General features: G+C 45.3%; 1 protein-coding gene across 14 annotated transcripts in view; it reads right to left on the minus strand.

Annotated features, from left to right (window-relative positions):
* The window catches only part of LOC110503394 (roundabout homolog 2), a 606,556-nt gene that overhangs the window by 18,723 nt on the left and 569,864 nt on the right, over nt 1-17,969 (minus strand). For 9 of the 14 annotated variants that reach the window (XM_036961733.1, XM_036961727.1, XM_036961728.1 and 6 more), the window contains 5 exons: nt 14,829-15,101; nt 13,344-13,469; nt 7,588-7,747; nt 4,149-4,412; nt 2,642-2,868 (listed from right to left, as the gene is read on the minus strand). In XM_036961733.1, coding sequence (XP_036817628.1) covers nt 2,642-2,868; nt 4,149-4,412; nt 7,588-7,747; nt 13,344-13,469; nt 14,829-15,101 — 1,050 coding nt within the window. The remainder of the gene's footprint in view (nt 1-2,641; nt 2,869-4,148; nt 4,413-7,587; nt 7,748-13,343; nt 13,470-14,828; nt 15,102-17,969) is intronic. The other 5 variants (XM_036961731.1, XM_036961739.1, XM_036961734.1 and 2 more) reach the window with 1 other exon arrangement.

Consider the following 17,969-nt stretch of genomic DNA (forward strand, 5'->3'; position numbering starts at 1 on the left):
TACCTAACCATAAACATCAATGCCTTTCTTAAAATCAATACACAGAAGTATATATTTTTAAACCTGCATATTTAGCTAAAATAAATCCAGGTTAGCAGGCAATATTAACCAAGTGAAATTGTGTCACTTCTCTTGCATTCATTGCACGCAGAGTCATATGCAACAGTTTGTATATGCAACAGTTTGGGCCACCTAATTTGCCAGAATTTTACGTAATTATGACATAACATTAAAGGTTGTGCAATGTAACAGGATTATTTAGATGCCACCTATTAGATAAAATACGGAATGGTTCCGTATTTCACTGAAAGAATAAACGTCTTGTTTTCGAGATGATAGTTTCCGGATAAGGCCATTTTAATGACCTAAGGCTCGTATTTCTGTGTGTTATCATGTTATAACTAAATCTATGATTTGATAGAGCAGTCTGACTGAGCGGTGGTAGGCACCAGTAGGCTCGTAAGCATTCATTCAAACAGCACATTTGTGCATTTGCCAGCAGCTGTTTATGACTTTAAGCCTATCAACTCCCGAGATTAGGCTGGTGTAACCGATGTGAAATGGCTAGCTAGTTAGCGGGGTGCGCGCTAATAGCATTTCAAACGTCACTCGCTCTGAGACTTGGAGTAGTTATTCCCCTTGCTCCGCATGGGTAAAGCTGCTTCGAGGGAGGCTGTTGTCGTCGTGTTCCTGGTTCGAGCCCAGGTAGGAGCGAGGAGGGGGACGGAAGCTATACTGTTACACTGGCAATACTAAAGTGCCTATAAGAACATCCAATAGTCAAGGTTAATGAAATACAAATGGTATAGAGAGAAATAGTCCTATAATTCCTATAATAACTACAACCTAAAACTTCTTACCTGGGAATATTGAAGACTCATGTTAAAAGGAACCACCAGCTTTCATATGTTCTCATGTTCTGAGCAAGGAACTTAAACGATAGCTTTCTTACATAGCACATATTGAACTTTTACTTTCTTCTCCAACACTTTGTTTTTGCATTATTTAAACCAAAATGAGCACGTTTCATTATTTATTTGAGGCTAAATTGATTTTATTGATGTGTTATATTAAGTTAAAATAAGTGTTCATTCAGTATTGTTGTAATTGTCATTATTACAAATGAATAAATAAGAAAATTGGCCGATTAATTGGTATCGGCTTTTTTTGTCCTCCAATAATCGGTATCGGCGTTGAAAAATCATAATCGGTCAACCTTTAGTCTGTAGTATAGCAGTCAGCCATGTCTGGTATAGAGGACTAGTATGTCCTGTTCAGTTGGTATGAGAGACGCAGTAGGACACAGCCATACTGTATCACCTTCTCCAATGTCATGCCCTTCACATGTCCCTCTCTCCGCCAGACAGACGGCTGTAAAAGCTTTCAGTGAGTTGTAAAGATGGAAATGGTGCCTCCAGCCTGGAATGGAATATTCTGCACGTAAACTGTATTCTATATCTTCTAGGGAAGATATGGGGTGCATGGCAGTCGCTGACGCTGTGTGTGAGCTAAATCAATCTCTCTCTCTCTCTGGTTCTGTCTCTCTCTCTCTCTCTCTCTCTCTCTCTCTCTCTCTCTGGTTCTGTCTCTCTCTCTCTCTCTCTCTGGTTCTGTCTCTCTCTCTCTCTCTCTCTCTCTCTCTCTCTCTCTGTCTCTCTCTCTGGTTCTGTCTCTCTCTCTCTCTCTCTGGTTCTGTCTCTCTCTCTCTCTCTCTCTCTCTCTCTCTCTCTCTCTCTCTATCCATGTCTCTCACCCACCCCTCCTCGCCCTTTGCTCTCCTTCATCTTAATTTCCCTCTCACTGTCCTTTTTAAAATTCATGGAATTTCTTATCTCTTTTTGGGTATGATAATTATAATTCCACAGTCTGCCAAAACCACTTGAAGAAACTGGGTTTAAGGTACATGCAATACATTCATTTCCAGGTGAGACACACATATACAGGAAATTGTGGAATGATAGTCTAATGCCATGAGCGGAATAAAATACAACATTTCATTGTAAATCAATGGTTAAAATGCAGTCTGTAACTGGGCAAACAGAATTGTAATACTTACCTACTAGTTTGCGGAACACTTTTCAACCTCATTTTCATTATCTCCAGCACAATACCAGTTTCAACATATGTGTAAATTGGGCATTTCTAAGTTTTGTAGAAATAAAATATAAAGTAAAAAAGTTCTACACGATGACATCCTCAAAAGTGATTTTTGATTTTAAAACAGTGCTTTTCAAACCCTATGAGATGTGCAGTGACGTGAAGGAGCAAGAAAAGACCCTCCCTCCCTCTACATATGTAGACACTGGTTTGGTGCTGGAGATGATGAATTTGAGATTACATTTGATATGTTACCTGATAAGGGGTCCGTAATCTTTTTGAATTTCTGTGGAATGACAACTGAACATGCTTTTGTAGTTAAACTATTTTTTGTTTTGGAAAAGGATTTGTGATTGTTTCTTTGTAATACCCAAATCATTAATAAGAGAGTGGCAGAAAACTGCACAACATCAGGAAGATTTGACTTCTAACGAAGTGGGAAAGAAGTTCCAATATCCTTCTCTGAACGGAGACAACGACGTCTGTCAGGTGTCAGATTTCCATTGTTCTGTCCACATGTCATTGTATCAGCGCAGTATCTCACCTGTTACAGAGCTGTCTAGGTTGTCCATGCTGGACCCTGGCGTGTGCTCAATACCATAGAGAGGCCTGGACATCTCATAGCCTTCATCCTCCTCCTCTTCCTCATCCTCCTCATCCTCGTCAGGGATGTCAGTCTCCAGGTCAGACACCAGGGTGCTGGACACGTACCCCACTGGAGGGGCGGGGGCCTGGGGAGGGAGAGGGGGGAGGGAGCCACCCTGCATGAGCCTGTCAGAGAGTCAGAGTAATATGGGTTATCATCATGCTACAGGTACACACCAAAACACAGACACAGGAGAGGATGGGCTGCTGGTGGGGGGACAGCAACATCAGGGAAGAGAACAAATGTCAAAATACATCAAGAAAGACAATGCTGGTGAATGAAAGACAGGATGACATAAAGAAGGAATCCGAGATAGACGAAAGGAACTGTTAAGTTACATTTAGAAATTCTTTCAGATTCTGCCGTTTTGAATAAAATGGGACAATTCCACTAATTATACGTCTCTCCTCCTTCCATGCCAACACAATGACCCTGTAATTGCAGTTGAAGAGAGTACAATGGGCCCGCTCTCTAGGCCTGTCGACACGAGGCTGTCACCCCCTCACACAGCCCTCTCTGCTCCACTCAGCGCCCGCCTCACGTCACTGACAGCCCTGTTTGTTTGAGGAGTGCCGTGGGGTCTGAGACGGTCTGCGGCGGGAGGGATTCTGATGTAATTACTGCCTCTTTCCTGTTGTCAAAGATGCTCTCAAACGTAGTCATTACTGGCTAACAAGACGGCTCCTTCCTGACAAGTCTTCCCTATTCCCTCTACTGTAATGAATGGATGCCAGTCTCTCCCTCTCTTCCTCCTTCGTTCTCTCCCTCTCTTCCTCCTTCGTTCTCTCCCTCTCTTCCACCTTCGTTCTCTCCCACTCTTCCTCCTTCGTTCTCTCCCTCTCTTCCACCTTCGTTCTCTCCCTCTCTTCCTCCTTCGTTCTCTCCCACTCTTCCTCCTTCGTTCTCTCCCACTCTTCCTCCTTTTTTCTCTCCCTCTCTTCCTCCTTCGTACTCTCCCACTCTTCCTCCTTTGTTCTCTCCCTCTCTTCCTCCTTCGTTCTCTCCCACTCTTCCTCCTTTGTTCTCTCCCTCTCTTCCTCCTTCGTTCTCTCCCACTCTTCCGACAGGGTGAAAAGTGGGCTTCATCTGCCGTGCATGAGCACCACAACAATAGAATGTATAGCAGCATGGATGTGGGTGGGGCTAAACAAGTGCTTTAGACATTGTGTTCTCACAGTGAGCAGAAGGGACAGTTGTGTAAGTGGTAACACTGGCCCATTAAAATGACATGATTCATGAGTGCTTGTGTTTTGCGCAATGCCGTGACTGTGCAGCTAACATAACACCAAAATAAAACATGGAAGAGAGGAATAAACAGATAGTGAAAGAAAAACACTTCCAGCATTCTCATATCACCCAACATTGTACTATTTTTATAGTATTCCTCTCCAGTGGGTGTACAAACCATGTCTGTTTGGCCATGTCTAGTTGGTAGGCACGGGTGATCTCATCCAGGTGGGCCTGGAGCATGGGCTGCAGCTCCTCCCGGGGAGAGGGGGTGAGGGTGGCCGTGGACTGCTGGCCGAAGGACACCGCTGCTGGGGACGAAGCCACGCCACGAATGGGTGGGGTGGGGACCCTCTCTTCCTCCTCCTCTAGCTCATCCTCCATTCCCTGGTGGAGGTAGGTCTGCACGGGCATGGGAGGACCCCAGCCATCACTCTCATACCTGGGAGGGAGGAGAGGTGGCCACACAGAGACAGAGAGGGAGGAGGGGTGGCCATAGTGTGAGGAAGAGGGATGGGGGGTGGCCATACAGAGAGAGAGAGAGAGAGGGAGGAGGGGTGGCCATACAGAGAGAGAGGGAGGAGGGGTGGCCATACAGAGAGACAGAGAGAGGGAGGAGGGGTAAGATAAGTACTCTAACTCAACTTTCTTTCTTCTGGTCATGTGCCAGATTAGTGTGACTAGTGTGACCTTGACTAGTGTGATCTTGACTAGTGTGTCCAAGTGTGATCTTGACTAGGGTGACCTCGTGTGATCTTGACCAGTGTGACCAAGTGTGATCTTGGCTGGTGTGACCTGGTGTGATCTTGCCTGGTGTGACCTAGTGTGATCTTGACTGGTGTGACCTGGTGTGATCTTTACCAGTGTGACCTAGCGTGATATTGACTAGTCTGATATTGACTAGTGTGACCTGGTGTGATCTTGACTAGAGTGAGCTAGTGTGACCTTGACTTGTGTGATCTAGTGTGATCTTGACTAGTGTGACCTAGTGTGATCTTGACTAGTGTGGCCTAGTGTGATCTTGACTAGGGTGACCTAGTGTGATCTTGACTTGTGTGATCTAGTGTGATCTTGACTAGTGTGACCTAGTGTGATCTTGGCTAGTGTGACCAAGTGTGATCTTGACTAGTGTGAGCTAGTGTGACCTTTGCTAGTGTGACCTAGTGTGATCTTGACTAGTGTGACCTTGACTAGTGTGACCTAGTGGGATCTTGGCTAGTGTGACCTAGTGTGATCTTGACTAGTGTGACCTAATGTGATCTTGATTAGTGTGACCTAGTGTGATCTTGACTAGTGTGACCTAGTGTGACCTTGACTAGTGTGACCTAGTGTGGTCTTGACTAGTTTGACCTAGTGCGATCTTGTCAAACTTTCTAAATTACTTTGTAGACTTTGTAGAATGTGGTCATGGCTCACATCAACACCATCATCCCAGAAACCCTAGACCCACTCCAATACCGCCCCAACAGATCCACAGATGATGCAATCTCTATTGCACTCCACACTGCCCTGTCCCACCTGGACAAAAGGAACACCTATGTGAGAATGTTATTCATTGACTACAGTTCAGCGTTCAACCCCATTGTGCCCTCAAAGCTCATCAATAAGCTAAGGACCCTGGGACTAAACAACTCCCTCTGCAACTGGATCCTGGACTTCCTGACGGACCGCCCCCAAGTAGTAAGGATAGGTAACAACACGCTGATCCTCAACACAGGGGCCCCTCGGGGTGCATGCTCAGTCCCCTCCTGTACTCCCTATTCACTCATGACTGCATGGCCAGGCACAACTCCAACACCATCATTCAATTTGCCGATGACACAACAGTGGTAGGCTTGATCACAGACAACAACGAGATGGCCTATAGGGAGGAGGTCAGAGACCTGGCTGTGTAGAGCCAGAACAACAACCTCTCCCTCAACGTGATCAAAGGAGATGATTGTGGACTACAGGAAAAAGAGGACCGAGTCCGCCCCCATTCTCATCGCCGGGGTTGCAGTGGAGCAGGTTGAGACCTTCAAGTTCCTTGGTGTCCACATCACCAACAAATTAACATGTTCCAAGCTCATAAAGACAGTTGTGAAGAGGGCATGACAAAACCTATTCCCCCTTAGGAGACTGAAAAGATTTGGCATGGGTTCTACAGCTCCACCATCGAGAGCATCCTGACTCGTTGCATCACTGCCTGGTGTGGCAACTGCTCAGCCTCCGGCCGCAAGGCACAACAGAGGGTATTGCGTACGGCCCAGTACATCACTGTGGCCAAGCTTCCTGCCATCCAGGACCTCTATACCAGGTGGTGTCAGAGGAAGGCACTAAAAATTGTCAAAGACTCCAGCCACCCTAGTCATAGACTGTTCTCTCTGCTACAGTACCGCACAGCAAGCGGTACCGGAGCACCAAGTCTAGGTCCAAGAGGCTTCTAAATAGCTTCTACCCCCAAGCCATAAGACTCCTGAACATCTAGTCATATGGCTACCCAGACTATTTGTATTGCCCTCCCCCCTCCACTGCCACTCTCTGTTGTTATCTATGCATAGTCACTTTAATAACTCTACCTACATGTACATACCACCTCAACTAACCAGTGCCCCCGCACATTGACTCTGTACCAGTACCCCCCTGTATATATTGTTATTTTTTACTGCTGCTCTTTAATGACTTGTTACTTTTATCTCTTATTTTTATACATATTTTTGGGGGAAACTGCACTGTTGGTTAGGGGCTTGTAAGTAAGCATTTCACTTGTTGTATTCGGTGCATGTGACTAATACAATTTGATTTGATTTTGTAAGTGGATTCTTTAATTTCCCATAACGATGCTTATACATGCTGAAATAATACTAGTTGTAAAGAAAATGTTAATTAAATAAATTTGTCAGTGCACACACCACAGGATGTAACTGCTTTAATCTGCGGCCATTAAGAGGCTCAGATTTACAGTTCAGAGGACTCCTCATTTGCCAGATAGCCTATTAAACCAGATGAGTCTCACAAACTGGAGATGAGGGTGAGAGGACAGCACGCCTCAACTAGGGAGACGCACAGTTAAAGGATATGTTATGTGTGAGTGTTTCTATCCTGAACAAAAATATGAACACGTAAAGTGTTGGTCCCATGTTTCATGAGCTGAAATAAAACATCCCAGAAATGTTCTAACAAAAAGCTTATGTCTCTAAAATGCACAAATTTGTTTATATCTCTGTGAGTGAGCAATTCTCTTTTGCCAAGATAATCCATCCACCTGGTGTTACATATCAAGAAGCTGAATAAACAGCATGATCATTACACAGGTGCACCTTATGCTGGGTGGACCCCGGCTCTCCAGCCATCCCTCAGTGTCCCCATTTCACTAGAGGTGTGGGTCCACAATAAAATATCTCACCAGAGGTGTGGGACAATAAAAGGCCACTTTAAAATGTGCAGTTTTGTTACACAACGCCACAGATGTCTCAAGTTTTGAGGGAGCTTACAATTGGCTAAGCCTGTATGAAGGGTCAGACAATGATAGATATATATAATTTTTCAAATTAGTGTGGACAGAGTGGGCAGAGTGTGGACTGTTTTGCATATCCATGAATGTATAGAGTGTATGTTATGGTGGGTGTGGCTCGTACCCTACTCCTTCATAGTGCTCGTTGGGGTAGTGGTCCATCTCGGTGCCAGGGAGAGGGTGTAGAGGGGGAGGGGGCAGGGCCACGTTGGCCCAGCTGGAGCCGTTAGTCTTGGTGGGTTTGGTGCCAACCTTGGCCTTCTTCTTCTTACCCCCCTTACCACCTATGGACAGCAGAGATGGAGCGAGTTAGAAATTGACTCAGGCAACATGAAGAATTCAATTACTAAAAAAATCTATAAAACCATATAACATGGGTGGCTATGTGCAGTATTCACTGTCAGTCTAACAAGCAGATATTGCCAACAGAAAATGACTGAACATATAAAGCTGAACATTCCTTAATTTCGAAACAGGTCATTTCAACACCACCTTCTAAAAGTCATCCACATTCAAACAAACAAACAGCTTCAACGAGCCGTGCCTGTCAGCAGCATCATACAGAAGAACCTCAAGGCCAACTACTGAAAAGCATGCTTCCATTGATTGATTTGCTGAAGGTCCTCAAATCTCCATAGAAACAGGGAGAGAGCAGCAGTAAAGAAGCAGAGGGTGGATCCCGGTCCTCCAGCCATCCCTCAGTGTCCCTATCTCACTACAGGTGTGAGTCCACAGTGAAATACCTCACTAGAGGTGTGGGTCCACAATTAAATATCTCACTACAGGTGTGAGTCCACAGTGAAATACCTCACTAGAGGTGTGGGTCCACAATTAAATATCTCACTACAGGTGTGAGTCCACAGTGAAATACCTCACTAGAGGTGTGGGTCCACAATTAAATATCTCACTAGAGGTGTGGGTCCACAATTAAATATCTCACTAGAGGTGTGGGTCTACAATTAAATATCTCACTAGAGGTGTGGGTTCACATTGAAATATATCACTAGAGGTGTGGGTCCACAATGAAATATCTCACTAGAGGTGTGGGTCCACATTGAAATATCTCACTAGAGTTGTGGTTCCATATTGAAATATCTCACTAGAGGTGTGGGTCTACAATGAAATATCTCACTATAGTTGTGGGTCCATATTCAAATATCTCACTAGAGGTGTGGGTCTACAATGAAATATCTCACTAGAGTTGTGGGTCCATATTCAAACATCTCACTAGAGTTGTGGGTCCATATTGAAATATCTCACTAGTGGTGTGGGTCTACATTGAAAAATCTCACTAGAGGTGTGGGTCTACATTGAAATATCTCACTAGAGGTGTGGGTCTACATTGAAATATCTCACTAGAGGTGTGGGTCCATATTGAAATATCTCACTAGAGTTGTGGGTCCATATTGAAATATCTCACTAGAGGTGTGGGTCTACATTGAAATATCTCACTAGAGGTGTGGGTCCATATTGAAATATCTCACTAGAGTTGTGGGTCCATATTGAAATATCTCACTAGAGGTGTGGGTCTACAATGAAATATCTCACTAGAGTTGTGGGTCCACAATGAAAGCCCTGTTATCTTTCTCAGTTGTCCTCAGTGTGGTCTGCAGGCCTCAGATCACTTGTTATAGAGAGGAAAAGGCTGCAGGCTGTTTTTGCTGTGGTGCCTCTGTGCTTTCCCCTATATAGAGAAAATAGCATATCTGAAGATGTATCTGTGACCATAGCATATCTGAAGATGTATCTGTGACCATAGCATTGCTGAAGATGTATCTGTGACCATAGCATTTCTGAAGATGTATCTGTGACCATAGCATTTCTGAAGATGCATCTGTGACCATAGCATTTCTGAAGATGTATCTGTGACCATAGCATATCTGTAGCGTGTGTGTGTTTGTGTAGGTGTTCTATGAGCATTGTATGTGTGTCTGAGGTCAGAGAACGGACACCTCAATCCAGAAAATACTCCCCAGTTGACGTTGTCAGCCACACATACAGGGTAGTGGAAACCATCCCTGGAGGCCTCTTGTGTACATTTGCATCTGTTGGTTAAGCCTCACTGCCAAAGGCCTGTAATCACGTTGCTCAGAGCCACAAAAAAAAGCTACATTTCAGGGAACCCTGCAGTTTGTGCCATGCAACACCATGTAATCTAATAGACTGTCCAGACTTGGACATGGCTATAAATTAGCTAAATGTCATCAACAAATACCTTTCATCAACACTCAGGGATATTTGGGGAAATGAAACTATATGATCCAGTAAGGCTGACATCAGAAACAGAGAAAATACAGCATATTGCTCTAGCAGTAAATGGAGAATTGTGTTATTTGACCATTTTCCCTATACAATTGTAGCTGTTACCAGACAGAAATGTTCCTGTCAACAATGATTGGATTGCAACAATGTTGCAGCAGAACATGAGAGAGAGGTTGGAACTGGGAGGAGGATGGTCTGATAAAGACTGGGAGTCATAAAATAACAGCAGTAAGCCCAAGGCAGGAAGTATAGTCAAAGTCATTTGGTTTCCTAATCGTTCCTCTGGGCGACACTCAACTTTTCCCAATAAATGGTGATCTGGCATGATTGCTCAATCAACCCGATTCCCTCCTCACCGGAGCAGGCATCAATACTGTAAATGAGCCTGTGCCATGGAGGGAAGGATGGCTAGAAACTACACAGGAAGTACACAGCAGACCCATTTTCTCGCTGACAAACACAGGGCCTGTCTTCAAAAGGATCTACCACTGTATTTCGATGTGGAGCTGGGTATTTATACCGCCTGGTTTGGGCGCTCCCTCCCAGTCTATAACTGTGGGGCCAAGCGGAGGTCTTGAACTGTCTCTGTGTTCATTTAGTGCCTCAGCGCTGAGTGAGAGACACAGGCAGAGCCTCAGAAAGGAGAGTCCAGAAGAAAGAACTCCACATCCAGATTTAAACACATGGCACTGAGAGAATAGATCAGACTGGATTTTCAGGGAAGTACCTCCTTAGAATAGTTGAAAACCACTGTATTATGGGCTTATAATAACAGTAGAGAGGGAAGTCTATATGAGATAGGACACATGGGGGAATACGCTGATGGACAGATAACTAGCAAGTGTGCCTATTTGTGAAATCATTCCAATGTGTTTGGTATGTGGGTGGATGATGCAGCAGACTAGATCATCAAAACTGAGCCACCTACAGCCCTGAGCCATGAAGCTCATTAGGAGTGGGGCAGTGTAAAGTTGGAGGAGAGGGGGGAAGTAGGGATGGATGACACCACTCTAAGAACAGTGAGAACATAACCCTTCTCCTGGGCTCCATAATGAGATAATACAGGGATCATGGAGCTCACTAGCTAGTACCTCTCCTCCTCACTCCTCTCCTGCTCTCCTCCTCTCTCCTCTCCTGCTCTCCTCTCCTTCTCTCCTCTCCTTCTCTCCTCCTCTCCTCTCCTCTCCTGCTCTCCTCCTCTCCTGCTCTCCTCCTCCCCTCTTCTCCTCCTCTCTCCTCTCCTGCTCTCCTCTCCTCTCCTGCTCTCCTCCTCTCCTGCTCTCCTCCTCCTCCTCCCCTCCTCTCCTCCCCTCCTCTCCTCTCCTCTCCTCTCCTCTCCTGCTCTCCTCTCCTCTCCTGCTCTCCTCCTCTCCTCCTCTCCTCTCCTCCTCTCTCCTCTCCTCCAGTAGTGTAGATGTTAATGAGCAACACCACCACATCCCCAGTGGAGACCCACGCTACCCTGAAAGCTGCTCTATTCCTGTTCCTCTTCATCTGGTTCCTATCTCAGACGTTCATTATTTCCTCCCCCAGCTCCTTGAAGCGAAGCACTGTGCTGCTCTTTTCACTTCGTTCCTTTTCAAACGTCTAGTTTTTCATTAGTTGACTTCAAAACATGAAATGCAGTAAAGTTCCCTTCATTGCCATCCAACCTCTGGCCATTGAAGTTCTTTACCTATATTACGTTATTCTGTCAGAACTATGCTGTGTATTCCTGTAGGGTTTAGACCTCGTAGAGAAACATTGCAGCGTATAGAGAGATAAGCCACAGATGGATAGAGATAAATTAGATAAATGCATATTTAATAGGATGCTGTTTCACTTCAACCAGGGCCCTTATCAAACCAGTGTGTATAGCATGCCTCACAGTACACAATACATCTCTGGAATGATATTATTTCTTAAGGTCTATCATGGAGGGGGAAGTGCAAAGGTACAGTCCCAATTGAATTCCCATACAGGTCAATTTAATTTGTAGGACCAATATGCTCTAAATCCCTGACATTTCAAGGGAAGATACCCTGAGGCTATCAAACGAAATACACATGTTAGCTTAACACAATCAAGGGCTTCTTGTCCCCTGGCCCCCCTGTGTTGATGTAAAATGAACCTCTATCTGCATTTCTCATATGAGCACTACAGATTGCATCTCTCTCTCTCCTTCCTTCCTTCGATATATACACTATTGTTCAAAAGTTTGAATTGTTAATTGTTAATGTTGTAAAATCATTTTAAATGGATAAACGTGCCATTGGAACACAGGAGTAAAGGACCTATGTAGATATTCCATTAAAAATCAGCCGTTTCCAGCTACAATAGTCATTTACAACATTAACAATGTCTACACTGTATTTCTGATCAATTTGATGTTATTTTAATGGACAAAACATTTGCTTTTCTTTCAAAAACAAGAACATTTCTAAGTGACCCCAAACCTTTGAACAGTAGTGTATATCTGATTGTTTTGAAACTGGTACCATTCCTCTCCTGTGCCATCTCTTCCTCTCTACCACTCCAGACTGCCTCTCCTCTCCAGCCTAATGTCTGCCAGCCATTGCATTGGATTAGAGATCAGAGAGGAGGGGAGGGGAGAGGAGAGGAGGGGAGAGGAGGGGAGATAGAGAGGAGGGTAGGGGAGAGGAGGGGAGAGCAGGGGAGAGGAGGGGAGGTAGAGAGGAGGGTAGGGGAGAGGAGGGTAGGGGAGAGGAGAGGAGGGGAGAGGAGGTAGAGAGGAGGGTAGGGGAGAGGAGAGGAGGGGAGGTAGAGAGGATAGGAGGGGAGGTAGAGAGGATTGGAGGGGAGGTAGAGAGGAGGGCTGCCTCTGTGCCCTATAAAATTCTCAGTACATGGGTTTTACTGTGGTCAGTAACCATTAGAAGAGGGAAAATGGGAGACATTCTCACCATTTTAGTCAGCCAAGCATCTCAGATGGTGTGTGTGTGTGTGTGTGTGTGTGTGTGTGTGTGTGTGTGTGTGTGTGTGTGTGTGTGTGTGTGTGTGTGTGTGTGTGTGTGCGTGTGTGCGCGCGTGTCGGTGTACGTGTGTGTGGTCTCACAATGCACCACTCTAAATGTCTGAAGGAGTCTCGTTGCCCAAATTCTCATCTGCTCTCAAGCTCCTGGTGAGAGACAAAGCCTGTTACAAGGCCCAGCCGTGATGGAGTCAGACCAGCTAGGATGCCTGGAGCCCTGTTCTAATAGTACAAATCCTCACTTCCTCTCTTTAAAGGGAAGATTAGAGCTGGTTTCTAATCTAATCTGGAGGACAAAGCACTTCACTGCATGTGAATAGAGGATCGTTGCTGCACATAACATTACATCATCTAGACAGCACATTTGACAATGTGGTTGATGTCAGCGATCAACGCCGGCCTGGAAATGCGTGCATTGTTTATTAGTTGTGAGTATTAGCAGTGGGAGCAAAATAACAGTGGTGAGGAGGAGGGGCGGGTTCATAAAGACAGACGTTGGGTTTTGCACATGCAAAAGAGATCAATAAAGCTATTAACAAGTCAATCACTGATACAGTGGATTAAATGGCAGTCATTGAGTTATCCCAGAATGTTGAAGAGAGTAGGAAGACCAGTCACATCCCTGCCTTGCCACATCAGAAACCAACCTGATAGGCTGCCGCTTCGGTCTGAGCTGTTGTGAGAGCTGGTGGTGCTGAAATCTTGTGATTGGTTGTGTGGCATTCTATTAGACAATCCCTCGGCCAATCGGTAGTCAGGAATGAAAAGGAGTGCTAGTGGGGTTAAAGGGTAAAAATATACAGTGGCATCAGGTGATTGGCTGAAGCACATGCAGAACATGCAGTTAGATCAGCAGGCAAGCAGTGAACATTCTCCACTCATGCACACCTCTTCTTGTCAGCCATCTTAACATGTGTTCTCTCTCTCTCTCTCTCTCTCTCTCTCTCTTTCTCTCTTTCTCTCTCTTTCTGTCTCTCTCACATTAATCACTCACTCACCCACTTTCTCACTCACCCACCCACCACCCACTCACGGTCACATTCACTCAGTGAAACATTTAGCCTTTGTTTGAGAGGCATCATTTTGGGGGGGTTTATATGTATAACGTTTTTGACTTTGACAACAAAAAATATGAGGAAAATAATATTTTGGAAGAAAGCCAAGTGATTATCCATTCTTGAGATGGGAGAGATAAATCCACTTGTAGCAGGTGCAAGTTATTTACTGTAACATTGTTTTGAGATCCAATCAAATGTTACTTTTAAAATAATGCAAGACGGTAAAGGATCGGAAATTGAGTTACATTATGGGCACAAACAATACAACAAATGTACTTTAAACCTCTAGAGAATGAGACCATGAATATATATAAATAGTCTCAGAAAATTCATTAGTCCTGACGCAGGAATCTCCACAAGGCTTTCAGAAAAGTCCTCTATCAAATCCATTATAATTAAGTTGAATTATTTTCTTAAATATTAGTTGTGCTAATTGTGGCAATTAGTTAGAACAGAGAGAGGGAAGCAACATAATCCAAAACTGGAGAAAATGGATGCTTTAATCTAGCTCCCTGGCCATTCATCAGGTGTTTATTTAACCTTGGAAAGTGACCAAGACTGAATGGCAGCAAGGGGGAAATGAGTCCTTAAAACAGAATCAGGCGGTCACGGTGGAGTGGAGCTGGAATGGGCTTCAGAGACAGATTGTGAGTATTAAAGTCCAAACTACTGTCAGGTCACAGTAAACCCATGGCTTATAAACAGGGGTGAACTGGGGTATCATATGAAACACTCCATACTGACTCAGCAGTGATTTGTACTGGGGTCAGACACTCACAGTAGGAGGGGTGAGGCCATGATGGTTAAGGCAAATATTGTCATGTATCATAGGGCTGTGTTGAGTTGAGTTGGGATTTCGCATGGCAGGGAAATATGAGAAGTCTCACCTCCTGTATGACATGTGCACACACACTTCCTTCCTTCCTTCCTTCCAACACACACACACACACACACACACACACACACACACACACACACACACACACACACACACACACACACACACACACACACACACACACACACACACACACACACACACACACACACACACACACACACAATCCCACTCACTGTTGTTGCAGGAGTTCTTGTCAGGCAGGGAGTACCCCAGGTTGGCCATCTCCTGTTTGGCCTGGATGGAGGCCTTCCACTGGGCCTCGGGGAGGTCCACGGCCAGCTCATGGATGCTACTGGAGTGGAGGATCTGTGTGGTGGCATAGGGGGTGGCTCCCTGGGAGCCCTGGCTGGGGCTGTTGTAGTTAGCCTTGGTGGTGAAGTCTATACTGCTATAGATGGCTCCGTCAGACAGCATGGTGCCGCTCTTATCCCCATTACTACTGGTGTCTGGAGGAGACACAGGGAGAGAGAATAGGGGTCAGTTTAGAAGACTGTGGTGTGGGCTTCAATGACAAATACTGTGTGAACATCAACTATAATTGTATTTGAATAGAAAATAGAAAGGTAAAGTGATGTTTAGAGTCATTGATGAACAAGGCTGCTCTTCAAGATAGATTAGGAGTGGAGTGGTGTCTATGTCTAACTATGAATCAGGTCAGAGTGACCCTGGGTTCAGTCAGCAACAGTCCCAGGGGTGTGAGGGAATTACCCTGAGCATCTCAACGCTTTGACATCAACTCAGCTCTTAACATCCAGTTTAACATATTCATCTCATTGAAAAATCCATCCCCACTTATTCATGCATTCTAATTCCAGTGGCTGACTTCACAACCTTGGGCCTCTCTCTATCTCAACCCCCCCCCCCCCCCCCCCCCTCCCCCACTCTCTCCCTCCCTCTCTCTATCTCTCTCTCCCCTATCTCTCTCCCTCTCTTCTGAGCCTGCTTCTTTCCCTCTCTGTTTTCCTGTCTCCCTCCTCCCTTTGTTGCTGCCAATGAGGGATAATGGTGCCACTCTGCATGTGTGTGTGTGTGTGTGTGTGTGTGTGTGTGTGTGTGTGTGTGTGTGTGTGTGTGTGTGTGTGTGTGTGTGTGTGTGTGTGTGTGTGTGTGTGTGTGTGTGTGTGTGTGTGTGTGTGTGTAAGTGAGCCCAGCCCCTCAGTAGTACTGTAGGGTTTGAGCGCCCAGTGAAGGGGAGATGATGTAGAGCCACGGCAGAAGAGTCTGCAGTCAAGCTGGCCCTGTCCTTCACGACCGGCTGCCCTGGACCATCTTTTCACATCCCCCCTTTCTCTCTCTCTCTCTCTCTCCCCTCCCCCTCACTCTCTTTCTCCCTCCCCATTTTCTCTCTCTCTCTCTCTCCTCTCTCTCTCTCTCTCTCCCCATTTTTCTTTCTCTCTCTCGCTCCTCTCTCTCTCCCCCCCCCCCCCCCTCACTCTCTTTCTCCCTCCTGCCCCATTTCTCTCTCTCTCACTCTCTCGCTCTCTCTCTCCCCTTTCTAAATTCAATTCAAGGGGCTTTATTTGCATGGGAAACATATGTTAACATTGCCAAAGCAGGTTAGGTAGATAATATACAAAAGTGAAATAAACAATAAAAATTAACAGTAAACATTACACATACAGAAGTTTCAAAATAATAAAGACATTTCAAATGTCATATTATATATATATATACAGTGTTGTAACGATGTACAAATGGTTAAAGTACAAAAGGGAAAATAAATAAGCATCAATATGGGTTGTATTTACAATGGTGTTTGTTCTTCACTGGTTGACCTTTTCTTGTGGCAACAGGTCACAAATCTTGCTGCTGTGACGGCACACTGTGGTACTTCACCCAGTAGATATGGGAGTTTATCAAAATCGGGTTTGTTTTCGAATTCTTTGTGGATCTGTGTAATCTGAGGGAAATATGTGTCTCTAATATGGTCATACATTTGGGCAGGAGGTTAGGAAGTGCAGCTCAGTTTCCACCTCATTTTGTGGGCAGCAGCCAGGTCTGCCTACGGTGGCCTCTCTCAATAGCAAGGCTATGCTAACTGAGTCTGTACATAGTCTAAGCTTTCCTTAAGTTTGGGTCAGTCACAGTGGTCAGGTATTCTGCCACTGTGTACTCTCTGTTTCTGTCTCTCTATACTTCTCCCCCTCCCCTCTCTCTCTCTTCCTTTCTCACTTACCCCCCCCCCCCCCCCCCCCCCTCCCTACGTTGCCTCCATCTTGTCTCACATCCTCATCTTCTGAGGTATGGCTGATGACACTACGCTGGACTGTTTGCCATTACTCAAGCGGTGACAGTGCCTATACCCTGCTGCTAGCGCGCTAGCCTCCCTCTGATGTGGTATGTAAATGTATATCCAAAAACACTCATGCAATATGCAAACAGGTTTACATCTTTGTGGGGCTGGTAGCTAGGAGGTGAGAGGAGGACATGATGAATCATCTGAGCTAGGGTACAGTACAGAAGAGCAGTAGAGGAGTCAGATCAGCATATATCATCTCATACTATATCTACTATCTCTCCTCTCTCGCTTCTTTCTCCCCTCTCTTTCTTCGCTCTCTCTCCTCTGTCTCGTCTCTCTCTTCTCTCTCCCCTACCTCTTCCCTCTCCCTATTATCTATTATATATCTCTCCTCTCTCCCTTCTATCTCTCCTCTCTCTTATGTCTCCTGTATCTCTCTCCTGTCACTCTTTCTCAGTGCACGCTGGGAGTGTTTTGTAGTTTAGAGACCGTGTGGAGGGCTCTGTCCTTACTCATTTTCTTGATTCTTTCCTTGGTGTTTTAGCGGTACCCACTGGTTTTGTTCAAAGTTAGGGAGGAAAATGATGGAGTTTTAGTTTCCTGGGGTTTGAACGGTGTGGTGTGTGCTATGGCTAAGCCTAGTGCGGAGGAGATGCTGTCGTTACGGCATGGATTCAGGTGTGTTCCTGAGAATGGAGTTAAGGTGGAGGAGGTTCTGCTCTCGGTCGGTGAACAGGTAGGAGCTGGAATTATACATTCTGCATCCAGAATGAGCAAAGCTCGGTTGTGTTCATGAAAATAGTAAATTTAGTGGGCAGGCTAATTACTAGTGTAATATTTGTAAGGGATGTGTTGCTGCCGATTTCTCCACTTTCAACTCCTTTGACAAGAGTGGTAGTTGTGAATCTGCCTCTGTTTATTACAGATGATCAAAGAGAGAGCTGAATCATTTTGGTAAGTTTTCTAGCGGTTTTCGTGTACCGTCGGCAGGTTTTCAGATGCCGTTGAGCACGTTGTTTAGTTCCGGAGGCAAGTGTTCATGTTTCTGACTTACAATGAGCAACAGTTAAATGTG

This window comes from Oncorhynchus mykiss, chromosome 24 (assembly GCF_013265735.2).
Source record: "Oncorhynchus mykiss isolate Arlee chromosome 24, USDA_OmykA_1.1, whole genome shotgun sequence".
Classification (NCBI taxonomy): domain Eukaryota; kingdom Metazoa; phylum Chordata; class Actinopteri; order Salmoniformes; family Salmonidae; genus Oncorhynchus; species Oncorhynchus mykiss.